At 44.6% G+C, this 14,511-nt stretch overlaps 1 protein-coding gene across 1 annotated transcript in view; it reads right to left on the bottom strand.

The window, feature by feature from the left end:
• LOC114021340 (disintegrin and metalloproteinase domain-containing protein 9) overlaps positions 1-10,428 on the bottom strand; it is a 105,775-nt gene extending 95,347 nt beyond the window's left edge. The window contains exons 1-3 of the mRNA XM_043525839.1: positions 10,374-10,428; positions 7,366-7,448; positions 3,399-3,463 (exon numbers count right to left, since the gene is read on the bottom strand). Coding sequence (XP_043381774.1) covers positions 3,399-3,463; positions 7,366-7,448; positions 10,374-10,428 — 203 coding nt within the window. The remainder of the gene's footprint in view (positions 1-3,398; positions 3,464-7,365; positions 7,449-10,373) is intronic.
• Between the last annotated feature and the right edge of the window lie 4,083 nt (positions 10,429-14,511).

Here is a 14,511-nt window from a genome sequence, read left to right on the forward strand (position 1 = left end):
TTGCCACAGAGCTGTGCTCTAAAATCTCATCATTCATTATAAAAATATTTCTAGCCCTTGTGGTAGTGAAGAAAATAATGTGAACTGAACTGCAGAGATCCCATTATTCCCATTTTACAGATTAGTCTGGGAGCACATGTAATTGCATGGGCAAATTAATGATAAAGAAGTAAAAGAGGTGTCATTTGATTAATAAAAAACTACAGAATCATTATTTCAGCCACACCCTTCTGTGGTATGGCAGAGGTGATTGCTTCTCACCACCCTGGCTCCCAGGTCCACCAGTTGGTGAAAATTTTGATAACACAATGTCATTGGAAATAGGTCAAGTTGGGTATCATTCGAAAGCCCCTTCTCTCACAAGCACAATGGTGCCAAACATGACAAACCTAGAATGATTAAGTAGCTGACAGGAGATTTTTGGTTGAATAAATTAAGAGCTTCTCTCCAGGCACAGAGTGAAGTTGCCCATACCTACAGCTACATGCCAAACAGAGAAACCAAGGCAATAAGAGATGGTGTGACATTTTATAACCTTAGCTCTGAACATTAGCTCTGGGAAGGAGTGTTTGTGTGGACTCATGGGCACTGCTTTTCTAGGAGGTTCAAAAAGCTTAGCAGCACTAGGAAGCATACATCCTACAAGTGCTAACATGGATTCATCACCTCAAAGAGGGGCGTCTTGTTCTTTTAGAGTAGCAGCCGTGTTAGTTTGTAACCGCAAAAAGAAAAGGAGGACTTGTGGCACCTTAGAGACTAACAAATTTATTTGAGCATAAGCTTTCATGAGCTACAGCTCACTTCATCAGATGCATTCAGTGGAAAATACAGTGGGGAGATTTATATACACACAGAACATGAAACAATGGGTGTTACCATACACACTGTAACCAGAGTGATCACTTAAGGTGAGCTATTACCAACAGGAGAGCGGGGGGGGGAACCTTTTGTAATGATAATCAAGGTGGGCCATTTCCAGCAGTTGACAAGAACATCTGAGGAACAATGGGGGGCGGGGGGAGAATAAACATGTGGAAATAGTTTTACTTTGTGTAATGACCCATCCACTCCCAGTCTTTATTCAAGCCTAAGTTAATTGTGTCCAGTTTGCAAATTAATTCCAATTCAGCAGTCTTCTCCTTGGAGTCTGTTTTTGACAAATCACTTTCACAGATCTTGGGAGACAGGGCAGTCCTTGCTTACAGACAGCCCTGCAACCTGAAGCAAATACTCACCAGCAACCACACACCACACAACAAAAACACTAACCCAGGAACCTATCCTTGCAACAAAGCCCGTTGCCCACTGTGTCCACATATCTATTCAGGGGACACCATCATAGGGCCTAATCACATCAGCCACACTATCAGAGGCTCATTCACCTGCACATCTACCAATGTGATATATGCCATCATGTGCCAGCAATGCCCCTCTGCCATGTACATTGGTCAAACTGGACAGTCTCTACATAAAAGAATAAATGGACACAAATCAGACGTCAAGAATTATAACATTCAAAAACCAGTCGGAGAACACTTCAATCTCTTTGGTCACTCGATTACAGACCTAAAAGTGGCAATTCTTCAACAAAAAAAACTTCAATAACAGACTCCAAGGAGAGACTGCTGAATTGGAATTAATTTGCAAACTGGATACAATTAACTTAGGCTTGAATAGAGACTGGGAGTGGATGAGTCATTACACAAAGTAAAACTATTTCTCCCCCCCCCACCGCCCCCGTTCCTCAGATGTTCTTGTCAACTGCTGGAAATGGCCCACCTTGATTATCACTACAAAAGGTTTTTTCCCCCCCGCCGCTCTCCTGCTGGTAATAGCTCACCTTACCGGATCACTCTCCTTACAGTGTGTATGGTAACACCCATTGTTTCATGTTCTCTGCATATATAAATCTCCCCACTGTATTTTCCACTGAATGCATCCGATGAAGTGAGCTGTAGCTCATGAAAGCTTATGCTCAAATAAATTGGTTAGTCTCTAAGGTGCCACAAGTCCTCCTTTTCTTTTTGCATCTTGTTTGTAGCTCTCATCTCTCTGAAACATATTAATTGAAATAATAGAAATGTAAGGCTGGAAGGGACCTCAAAAGGCCATCTAATTCAGCCTCCTGCACTGAGGCAGGACCAAGTAAACCTAGACCATCCCTGCCAAAAACCTCCAATGACGGAATCTACAACCTCCCTTGGAAGCCTATTCCAGTGCTTGACTATCCTTATAGTTAGAATGTTTTTCCTAATAGCTAACCTAAATCTCCCTTGCTGAAAATTAAGCCCATTACTTCTTGTCCTACCTTCAGCAGACATGGAGAACAAATGATCCCTGTCCTCTTTATAACAGCCCTTAACATATTTGAAGACTTACCAGGTCTCCCCTCAGTCTTCTTTTCTCAAGACTAAACATGCCTAGAGTTTTTAACTTTTTCTCATAGGTCATGTTTTCTACACCTTTTATCAGTTTTATTGCTCTCCTCCAGATTCTCTCCAATTTGTCCCCACCTTTCCAAAATGTGGCACCCAGAACTGGACACAGTACTCCATCTGAGGCCTCACCAGTGCCAACTAGAGAGAGAAAATTACCTCCCGTGCCTTACACATGACACTCCTGTTCATACATCTTGAATGTATTAGCCTTTTTTACAACAGCATTACATTGTTGACTCATATTCAATTTGTGATCCACTAAAACCACCAGATCCTTTCCACTACTGCCCAGCCAGTTATTCCCCATTTTGTAGGTGTGCATTTGATTTTCCATTCCCAAGTATAGTACTTTGTCCTTGTCTTTACTGAATTTCATCTTGTTGATTTCAGATCAGTTCTCTAATTTGTCGAGGTAATTTTTTTCCTGCTCCCAATGTATTTATAAACTTTCTTCTTATTCCCTTGTATGTCCCTTGTTAGGTGTAACTCATTTTGTATCTTAGCCTTTCTAATTTTATCCATGTTTCCAATTTTACTAGGATTCTTTTTTTATTTTAATTGTGTCTTTTTAATTCTCCAGTGTGTTTCAAAACTTCCCAAAATATCCTTTCTGGCAGAAGATTACACATGTGTAGAATTTCATGTGCATTGGTTTGCTCTTGGCAAAGTTAGAAAGTATATAAAAAAATCAAGCTTATAAAATGGAAATTTAGCTTTAACTTTAAAACATGGAAACACTTGACCCGCTATAATTATTAGTCCTCTAACTGCTTCCCATATAAGCAGTTTTCTTTGCATCCCTTTCCTCCTACTTTACCATTTCAGTTATTTCTCCATATCTAGACTGATAGCTTCTGGGGAAAGGAACTTTTGTCTTCATACTTTATTATAAAGCCCCACATACACCTATTTCTCTATAAAAAGAGCAGATGAAAGGTTTGGAAGAGAGCAGTTACTTACTTCTTCTGTAACAGGTGAACAATATGGTGTTTTCCTTCTACTCTAATAAGATAAGACACCTCCTCCTAGAGCATTCAAATAAAAAAACATAATTTAATAGTATCATAAAACTCATACTAATCAATCCCTATACGATATTGCATGTTATGAAAATTGTATCCACTACGTTTCCTCAGACTGTGTTCAGAGAAGGTATCTTTCTTCCATCTAAGAACCCTCTGTACTAGGGAACTTTTCTAAATACTTCCCAAAGCTGTAACATTGGTCCAGCTGGATCACTGTTAGCAGTATTGGGATCCCTTGTATACATTGACTTCCCATGGTAACAACAGTATTTAACTTTAGGATCCTGTGACAAGGGGGTGGGGCTTACTGAGAGAAAACAGGGGTTTCAAAAGTCAGCTCCTAAGCGACCAGGGAAGATTTGCGAGGGAGTTTAGAGAGGGAGATGAGAGCCAGGTACACCTAATGAACATTCTCTAAATTTAGGCCAATACCACCCCACCCCACCCCACCCCCTAAAACCTCAGCAAGAGTAAAAATAATGCAAGCAGAAGTCCAGCAGCAGAGTGGGGACTATCCAGTTTATTACAATAAATGCACCATGTACAATGACTTGCTTTGTGGGCAAGGAGGCGTGAGTGCATTCAGGCAAGCAACTCATGGCTCTCAGAGACTAAGTATTGGCTCTTGAGATAAGTGGCTGAACTAGAGGAGCTAAGGGAGACAGATAGGTACATAGATGAGCCTTTCCAGAACATGGCAGAGCAGTCTCACTCCCAGTCTGATAGCCTCTGTGCTGTTGAGGAGGATGAAGGTCCTGGGTAAGGAAAACATTATGCTGGAGCAGAAGGAAACGACCCAATAGTTGGAACCCTCCTTCCAGATGATGTGATGACTGGGAGAACTACAAGGTGGATTGCCTGCTGGGCACAAAGGATGCATCCTCTCAAGACATCTAGGTAGACTTATGTGCAGTACTGCGAAAGAGTCAGTGGTTGTGCTACGTGTAGATACCAATGATATGGGGAAAGGCAGGAGAGAGGTCCTGGAAGCCAAATTTAGGCTGCTAGATAAGAGATTAAAGTCCAGGACCTGCAAGGTGGCATTTTCTGAAATGCTTCTAGTCCCATACACCGGACCAGTTAGACAGGCACAACTGCACGGTCTCAATGTGTCGATGAGACAATAGTGTAGGGAGGAGGGATTTAGGTTATTAGGAACTGGGGAACCTTTTGGGAAAGGAGGAGTCTAGAGAGGAAGGATGGGAATCACCTAAACCAAAATGGAATCAGATTGCTGGCATGTAAACTTAAAAAGATTGTAGAGGAGTTTCTAAATAAGGGCTGGCAGAAAGGCAACAATTGTGGAGGAGCACACAGTTCAGACTGAGCCATCCCTCTGGGGAGGATTTATTAAAGAGGAGAGGATAAAAGTTGATAAAGTTAGGTAGGAATTGAAGAGAAAGTCAAGTGAAAAAGAGTTCCATTCAACTACATCACATGAAGGCAGACAACTAAATACTGACAAATTGTATAAGTGCTTGTATGCAAATGCCAGAAGTCTAAATACTAAGATGGGTGAACTTGAGTGCTTGGTATTAAATGACATTTATGTAACAGGTATCACAGAAACATGGTGGAATAATGATAATCAATGGGATGGGGTAATACGAGGATATCAAAGATATCGGAATGACGGAGTAAGTTGCTCTGGTGGGGAGTGGCACAATATGTTAAAGAAAGCATAGAGTCAAATATAGAAAAATCTTAAATGAATCAAACAGTACCATAGAATCTCTATGGATAGAAATTTCATGCTTGAGTAATAAGAGTATAACAGTAGGAATATACTACCAATTACCTGACCAGGATGGTGATGATGATTATGAAATGTTCAGGGAGATTACAGAGGCTACAAAAACAGAAAACCTGATGATAACAATGGATTTTGACAACTGTCCCCATACTGACTGTGAACACGTCACCTCAGAATGGGATGCAGAGATAAAACTCCTAGACACCATTAATGACTGCTTCTTGGAACAGCTAATCATGGAGAAGGGGAGAAGCAATTCTTGATTTAGTCGTAAGTGGTATACATGATCTGGTGCCAGAGGTGAATATAGCAGAACGTCTTGGAAGTAACGACCATTGTGTAATTAAATTGAACATCTCTGTAGGGGAAAAATGCTAAAGAAACTCACCACAGTAGCATTTAATTTCAAAAGGGGGACCTATACAAAAATGAGGAAGCTAATTAAAAGGAAATTAAAAGGAACAGTCACAAGAGTGAAATGCCTGCAAGCTGCACACAAACTTTTTAAAGGTTTCAGAGTAGCAGCCGTGTTAGTCTGTATCCGCAAAAAGAAAAGGAGTACTTGTGGCACTGTAGAGACTAACAAATTTATTTGAGCAAAGCCCGTTGCCAACTGTGTCCACATATCTATTCAGGGGACACCATCATAGGGCCTAATCACATCAGCCACACTATCAGAGGCTTGTTCACCTGCACATCTACCAATGTGATCTATGCCATCATGTGCCAGCAGTGCCCCTCTGCCATGTACATTGGCCAAACTGGACAGTCTCTATGTAAAAGAATAAATGGACACAAATAAGACGTCAAGAATTATAACATTCAAAAACCAGTCAGAGAACACTACACTCTCTTTGGTCACTCGATTACAGACCTAAAAGTGGCAATTCTTCAACAAAAAACTTCAAAAACAGACTCCAATGAGAGACTGCTGAATTGGAATAAATTTACAAACTGGACACAATTAACTTAGGCTTGAATAAAGACTGGGAGTGGATGCGTCATTACACAAAGTAAAACTATTTCCCCATGTTTATTTCTCCCCCTACTGTTCCTCACATGTTCTTGTTCAACTGCTGGAAATGGCCCACCTTGATTATCATTACAAAACATTCTTTTTCTCTCCTGCTGGTAATAGCTCACCTTACCTGATCACTCTCGTTACAGTGTGTATGGTAACACCCATTGTTTCATGTTCTCTGTATATATAAAATCTCCCCACTGTATTTTCTACTGCATGCATCCGATGAAGTGAGCTCTAGCTCACGAAAGCTTATGCTCAAATAAATTTGTTAGTCTCTAAGGTGCCACAAGTACTCCTAAACTTTTTAAAAAAGCCATAATAGAAGCTCAAATTAAATGTATACAACAAACAAACAAACAGTAAAATAAATTTGTTAGTCTCTAAGGTGCCACAAGTACTACTTTTCTTTTTGCGGATACAAACTAACACTGCTGCTGCTCTGAAACCAGTAAGAAGATGAAAAATTGCAATCATGGCTAAACAGAGTAAAAGAGGCGGTTAAAGACTTTTTTAAAAATTGGAAGTCAAATCCTACTGAGGAAACTAGAAAGGAGCATAAACTCTGGCAAGTCAAGCATAAAAGAATAATTAGGCAGTCCAAAAAAGAATCCGAAGAGCAACTAACAAACGAGACAAAAACTAACAGCAATTATTTAAAGTACATCAGAAGCCAAACAATCAGTGAGGCCACTGGACAATAGAGGTGCTAAAGCAGCACTCAAGGAAGACAAGGCTGTTGCAGAGAAGCTAAGTTAATTCTTTACATCAGTCTTCACTGCAGAGGCTGCGAGGGAGAGTCCTTCACTTGAGCCATATATGTTTTTACTACAGTCAGATGATTTATGTTATTAATGCCCACTGTGTTCCTCTAATAAAAATATCAACTGCAGTCACACAGGCAATGATAAAAATGTATTAAGGATGATCAACCTTTGTGATTTAGAACAGTCCCAAACCACTAATTGCTCAGAATTAGGAAGAAACTTTCCCCAATACACACTTTTTTAATGGAGGTGTTACACTTCCCATCAAAGCATCTGGTACTTCCATTGTCAGAGACAGGATTAATGGACCATTGGTCAGATGCAACATAGCAATTAACATTTTCTAAAAGAGCAGTACTACCTTGTTGTCAATGCCATCCCTTGGTTCAAGCTTTTTTGGCACTATTATTTCATAATAAGAAAAGTTTGAGGTCTCAGAAAATCCTAGAAAGAGAAATAGTTACAAAGACAAAACACAATATTTAAAGTTTATAATAACTGGGATATGTTCTACCAAACTAGCACTGCAAATAATTCTATACAGAAGTCACTCTGTACAATATGTTAATGAGGAAAAATTCAAGGGGAAATGAGAGGGATGAAGTCTTAATTCAATAATATTTGTAAACCATTTGAGGAGCTTGGACAGAGAAAAGAGCATTACTATTCCCTTGCTTCTCTTTCCGAACTCAAGTTAATTTTTCAAGCAGGCCCCTCCCATCCTTGTTTCATCACCCTGATTTGCTCTCCCCCCATCAAACATATTCCCCCTTCAGCAGGCCCTCTCTCCTCACCCCCACTGCCAGCCAAAACCCTCACTGGACCATCTTGCTTCCTTATTTGGATAGAAAAACACAGATTTTTTATTTAAATAACATTTTTTAATTTAAATTAACTAAAGTTTCATTTTGTTAAAAATAAACAATTTAAAATTAAATTTGAGATTAACAACCTATGTTAAAGGCCTAAACTTATTATAATCTACTAAAATCGTTTAACTACAACAACAATAGTAAGCAGTACATTTTTGCTGCAAAGTTTAAAGAAAGTCAAACCATTGAACTGGTGGAAGTCACTGGCTAAGCATGTGGAACCAGAGTTTGTTGAAGTTCTAAACCAGCTTTTGACACCAGTATCCTCTTCTGCAGGTGCAGAGAGAATATTTTCTTAATTTCAGTTTATTCAACTAGTTCAGTTCAATGACTAGTTTTTTCAAATTTAAGAAACCAATGGGAGATTAAAAAACAAAAACTCATTTTCCTCTTTCATAATATGAATAAAGACGATGTATGAAGGGAGGAGCTCTACTAGTTCTAAAATTTTGAAGGCTACAGAGACCACAAACAATGAAACTTAATTAATCAACTCCTGATAATAGTTACTTTCTTTAATAGATCTGTTTTAAATGAAAAACATTTTAACAATTTTACATATCCAGAACATTCAAGCTAATTCAACTTAATAAAAATATAAATGTGGCTTGTGCATTTTTAATCGAACCTGAATTTCCTTCTAAAAAGAGCTTGACACAAATCTCAAATAAAAAAAATCAAACACCAGCTGGTAAATAAGAAATGCAGCCTCCCCTTGGAGTGCTCCAAAACCCCCTCAGCAACCCTATTTCCCTCAAAATCACCATGCCTAGGCTTCACTACAAAACACTATCTCTTTGTGGAGCCCCCATCACTTTCCCTGTTCAAGCATCCCTCAAGCCTTCTGTGGGTCCTGCCCTATCCCTCCACACTACCTCTGACCACAGCCATGACCCCCAAACTCCCTACTTCACACCTTTCCCCTTCCTCCCCCATCCTGTTCTGCCCCTGCCCTCACAAAATCATTCTCATCCCCCCAAAAACTCAGTGGGCCTGGCTCCTCATTTCCTGCTGTGTCACCCTCTGAATCATAGAATATCAGGGTTGGAAGGGACCTCAGGAGGCCATCTAGTCCAACCCCCTGCTCAAAGCAGGACCAATCCACAACTAAATCATCCCAGCCAGGGCTTCGTCAAGCCTGACCTTAAAAACTTCTAAGGAAGGAGATTCCATCACCGCCCTCGGTAATGCATTCCAGTGTTTTACCACCCTCCTAGTGAAAAAGTTTTTCATAGTATCCAACCTAAACCTCCCCCACTGCAACTTGAGACCATTACTCCTTGTTCTGTCATCTGCTACCACTGAGAACAGTCTAGATCCATCCTCTTTGGAATCCCCTTTCAGGTAGTTGAAGGCAGCTATCAAATCCCCCCTCATTCTTCTCTTCCGCAGACTAAACAATCCCAGTTCCCTCAGCCTCTCCTCAGAAGTCATGTGTTCCAGCCCCCTAAACATTTTTGTTGCCCTCTGCTGGACGTTTTCCAATTTTTCCACATCCTTCTTGTAGTGTGGGGCCCAAAACTGGACACAGTACTCCAGATGAGGCCTCACCAATGTCGAATAGACGGGAACGATCACGTCCCTCAATCTGCTGGCAATGCCCCTACTTATACATCCCAAAATGCCATTGGGCCTTCTTGGCAACAACAATCCCACCTGGTGGGCCCCTCCCCGTCTCTCCTCCAACCTCACTGCCCCTCTTCCCTTCCCCCTGCAACGCCACACTGCTCCCCCTCCCCACGAGAGGCACCACTATCCCTTCCCCACCTGAACTCATCTGACCAAGGGCAGGAGCAAAGTCCCAGCATCAGCCTGGCCATGGAACCCCCAGGAGGCAGCGCCACTGCAGCTGCTCCTCACACACACCAGCCAAGTACCGGCCTCGAGAGACGTCACCTCAGCCACTTCCCAGCCAGCCCCTTTTCCAGGTCGCCCCTTTCCAGCTGCTGCTTTGGGCCACCCTACTCCAGAATCCATACGCCTCGCAGCCCTTTGCCCCTGGTTCTAATCTCTCCCTGCCTCATTCCTTGAACCTCCCCCTTGGTCGTCTGTGCTCACTCTTCCCTGCCCCCAAAAGAGTCCCTTTGCCCCCCTTCCCAGTTTGCCTCCATGAACCCTCAGGCCCACAGCCCCTTTCTGCCTCCTGCCTGGTTCCAGGCCCTGACCTGCTCTCAGGAAATCCTGCTCCTAGTCCCTCTCTGGCACCTCCTGAATCCCCCGTCCGTGCGCCCTGCTCTGGATTCACAAATCCCCCACCCTTTGATTTACCCCCAGTGCTCCCTGCTGCCCCCAAGATCCCATATTCCCCCTCCCCTCAAGCCCCTGTTCCCCTCCTTGTGCCCCAGTCCTGCTCCTCCTCCTGTTCTGGCCCTGTTTTCCCTCACAACCCTGCTCTGACTCCTGGCTCCCCCCTTCCCTGCATGGCCTCCACCTTGCAAGCATGACCCCAAATATCTACCCGCTCTGGCATCTCCACCAGACTCACTGCCCCCCTCACCTGGGCTGAGGAGCAGGAGCAGGAGCAGGAGCAGGGCCCAGACCTGCAGCCCCATCCCTGCGGCTCCTCACACACACCGGCCAACCACGTGCTGCAAGAACAGAGACAGCGTCTCCCACCCCCTCTGCTCAACTGCCCTAGTGCCAGCCCCGCCCCCTCCTCTCCCCTCCCACTGCCTCAGGCCCAGCCCCCTCCCCCTCTGCTCCTATTGCCTCAGTGCCAGCCCCGCCCCTGCTCCAACTGCCTCAGTACCAGCCCCGCCCCCTCCCCTCCCACTGCCTCAGGCCCCGCCCCCGCCCCCTCCCCCTCCCCCTCTGCTTCTATTGCCTCAGTGCCAGCCCCGCCCCCGCTCCAACTGCCTCAGTGCCAGCCCCGCCCCCTCCTCTGCCCTCCCACTGCCTCAGGCCCAGCTCCCGCCCCCTCTGCTCCTATTGCCTCAGTGCCAGCCCCGCCCCAACTGCCTCAGGGCCAGCCCCCGCCCCCTTTACTCCTGTTGCCTCAGGGCCAGCCCCATCCCCTCCTCTCCCCTCCCACTGCCTCAGGCCCAGCCCCCACCCCTTCTGCTCCTATTGCCTCAGTGCCAGCCCCTCCCCCTTTACTCCTGTTGCCTCAGTGCCAGCCCCACCCCCTTCTTTCCCCTCCCACTGCCTTAGGCCCAGCCCCCACCCCCTCCGCTCCTATTGCCTCAGACCCAGCCCCCCGCCATTGCACTCCTACTGCATCTGTGCCAGCCCCACCCCCACCCCTCCAGCCCTAGTGCCAGCTCTGCTTCAACTGCCTCCTCCCCTCCAACTCCCTCAGTGCCACCCTGGTCCCCTCCCTGCCTCAGGCCCAACCCCACCTGCCACCCAATCCTATCCCCGCCCCCTCCTAGCCCCAAGACCCTCCCACCCCGCGCCTGAACCTGCCCTTTGCCACGTCCCATTTGCCTCACTCCCCCAAAGATACCTTGGTGGCTCCCACCCTGACTGGCTCCCACATGAATCCCCCTCAGCCTCGTTCCTCTCTCCGTCCTCCACCCCACCATGCCGTGCTGCCAACTCAGCAATTTTGTCACCAGGCTTAGTGACGTTTTGGTTTCCCGAGCGAGGAAATAAGTGTCAAAGTGAGCAGGAACACATCTAGCAACTTTCACGGCCGATTACAGTGATATTCAGAGAAAGAAGTTGCCAGTCTGCATAGGCAGCTCAACAGTGTTAATAAAATCAGTCCCACGCTCTTCTTACTATGTCAAGGCGCTGCCATTACGTCTCACGTGGGCATGTCCTTGGAACTTCCTGGGCTGAGAGGCTATGAACGAGAAGAGGGGTTTGACTAGAGCGCCTGGTGGCAGAATAAATCCTTAGCCCATAACTGGGGCTTAGCCCGTAACTGGGGCTCAGCTTCGATTCCTTGGTGGCAGGGAGGGGGTGAAAAGCCAGATCTAATGGGGTGGGGAAGCTGGAAGGGAAAAGGATACAACTGCTTTTATGGAGAAAAATTTTGATCTTCTGCTTAGTAAAAGCCATTAGTGATCAGGTCAGGTGCCACTCCCTAGGTGAGGGTGATGCAAGAAAAAACATCTGTCAACAGATCTTTGAGCCTATGGCCACTGAAATGTTAACTGATCAAAATCCCCCAGCAAGGAGTGGGAAGCCGGCTTGCCTAGCTGAGCAATTCCTCGGCACTCTGCTGAGCCTGCCCCTGTTACTAGCTTCTGTGCTCACCCTGCTCGGGCAAGAGGACACTCCCAGGTCCAGAACAGAAAGCAGAAGCAATGCTGGGTGCTTCCTCTCCAGTTAGATAGTTTTGGCAGCAGCTCTATTGGTGTCTCTCAGCTGGTAGGGGACTGGCAAGAGGTTTCTGGCTTGTCCTGGTTACATGGGGCAGGGCTGGGGGTTCCCCCCATTCTTAACCTGGCATTTGGCTGCCTCTCCAGCCCTCTCTTTGTGGCTCTCCTCTCTGGGGCACAGCCCAGATTCCCTTAGCCCCTGCAGGTATGATCTGTCTCAGGCAAAGCGAACATGCCTCCCTAAGTCACCCCCTGTCCCCATGGGCCCTGCTCCACCTCCCAAACCACCCTCAGTGCATCGCCCCCTCAAGCCTTTCATCAGCAGGCTGTGTTCTGCTCCTTCTTGTTCCACCCCCAAACCTCCCATCTATGAATCCCCCATCTGCAAGCCACATTCTGCCAACTCATGACTCTACTTTTCATTGATGTTGACAGAGTTTCAAGAAAACAATCTCTCCATGAATCCCATGGAGTTGGCACTTGTAACACTGACCCATGAAGGGGAATCGGCAGCAGTGATCAAACCAGGGACCCTCTGGAGCTAAATGCCTGAGCTGCTAATGCATGAGGTAAAAGACACATATCTCTTAGCCAAGGCTGCAGTAGGCTCATCAATCTCTCAGGGGCCTAACCACCACTAGAGGGGGCCAGAGTGCCACTTCAAGCACACAGGCGTTACAAGACAAACAGTACTTTTTCAACTTTCCTATATTTTATGTTTACTTCTCAGAGTGAATACTGCTTTTCTCACACAGTGTCTTGTAGAAAGGTAATACAAGTAAAGCATATATTGTCTTTTTATGTTCCCACATTTATCTTGTTCACAGTCAGGATTTGGTATTTAGTGCTCAGTTATACTCCATTCAAAAAACTGATTCCACTTTTCCATAGAGGTAGAGTTTAACAGAAGAAGTATGTCATCTCTCCAGTTTTACTTTTATACAGAGCTTCTCTTTGTCACTTTATATTTTACTGACTGATTTGGCAGCATTATTTGTTAAACCTACATATTACACTGTTTTCCATATAACAATTTATATTTGCTCCATCAAAAAAATTCAGGAAGAGAAGATTAAAGTTGTGCCATTAATCACCTCAAAGTCAAGAAATTTCAATTTTTAGTTGTAGAAAAGCCTTAGAACAGTAATTATTAGGTTTCAGTGTTAACAACCAGTTGAAGAATTAAAGTAGTTCTCACTTCTGGGAGTTATTGTTTTAAGCTGTTTTTCAAATTTTGGAGGACATTTTGTTAATTTTTTAAAAGTTTTTTAAAATTTTCTTTCAGCTTGGTTATATTCTGGAGCAGTATTGAACAGTTAAAGGGTGGATTCTGTGGAAAATATATTCATACCAGTCTCAGAAAAACTAAGGTAACTATGAGGAATTTTATTTTCCTCAGGAATTTGGTCAACTCTCTTAGATCTAAAATAGGCCTGTAATCTCCTTTTGCTTTGAGAATAAGAAAGTAGCGGGAGTAGATAACTTTCCCCTGAAGCACAATTGCACTTCCTTTATGGCCCATGCCTGAAGGAGTGACTGGATCGCCTGCTGAAGGACAATCTGGTGAGAGGGGTCCCTGAAGAGAGACAAGGGATTGGAAGGAGGGATAGAAATGAACTAGAGGACATATCCCAGTTCGATCATGCTTGAGACCCACAGATCTGATGTTACATGGGCCCAAACACTTAGGAAGCAGATAAGCAATTTGTAAACAAGAGGTGGGAAACAGATGGAACTAAAGTAACTGGTCCACTGCCCTGGACCAACCCATCAAAATGCCTGTTTATATGAGGTAGCTGGAAAGGATGAACATACTGATGGTTGTCTCCTATCCTTTCTCCTTGTTGGATCCTGAGAACAGGGAGTAAATCCCTGGTGTCTGTATGACTGTTGTGGAGGGAACTGTTTCCTTTTTGTTGCCAGAGTATAGATTCCAAGTGATTTTAATGTTGCCCTGGAATCTTTCAGGCTATGGAGCCTATCGTCCATCTTATCCAAAAACAAAGAGAGACTTTTGAAATGGAGGTACTGGATAGTCTGTTGGACCTCTGGGGGAGCCCAGATGACTGCAACCACAAACATCTCCTCACAGAAAATAAAAGTGACTAACCTTTCCTTAACTGTTGTTCTTCAAGATGTGTTGCTCATGTCCATTCCACATTAGGTGTGCACATGCTGCATGCACTGTCACCGAAGATTTCCCCCTCAGTGGTATCTGTTGGGCCAGCTCTAGCACCCTCTACTGCCACATGCTCATGCACTGGTATAAGAGGCCCAGCTGGCCCCACACACTCTCAGTTCCTGCTTGCTGGCTAACTCCGACAGAGGGGCAGAAGGGTGGGTAAAGGATTGAAACAGTGCTCTACC

The sequence above is a fragment of the Chelonia mydas genome, chromosome 1 (assembly GCF_015237465.2).
Source record: "Chelonia mydas isolate rCheMyd1 chromosome 1, rCheMyd1.pri.v2, whole genome shotgun sequence".
Taxonomy (NCBI): domain Eukaryota; kingdom Metazoa; phylum Chordata; order Testudines; family Cheloniidae; genus Chelonia; species Chelonia mydas.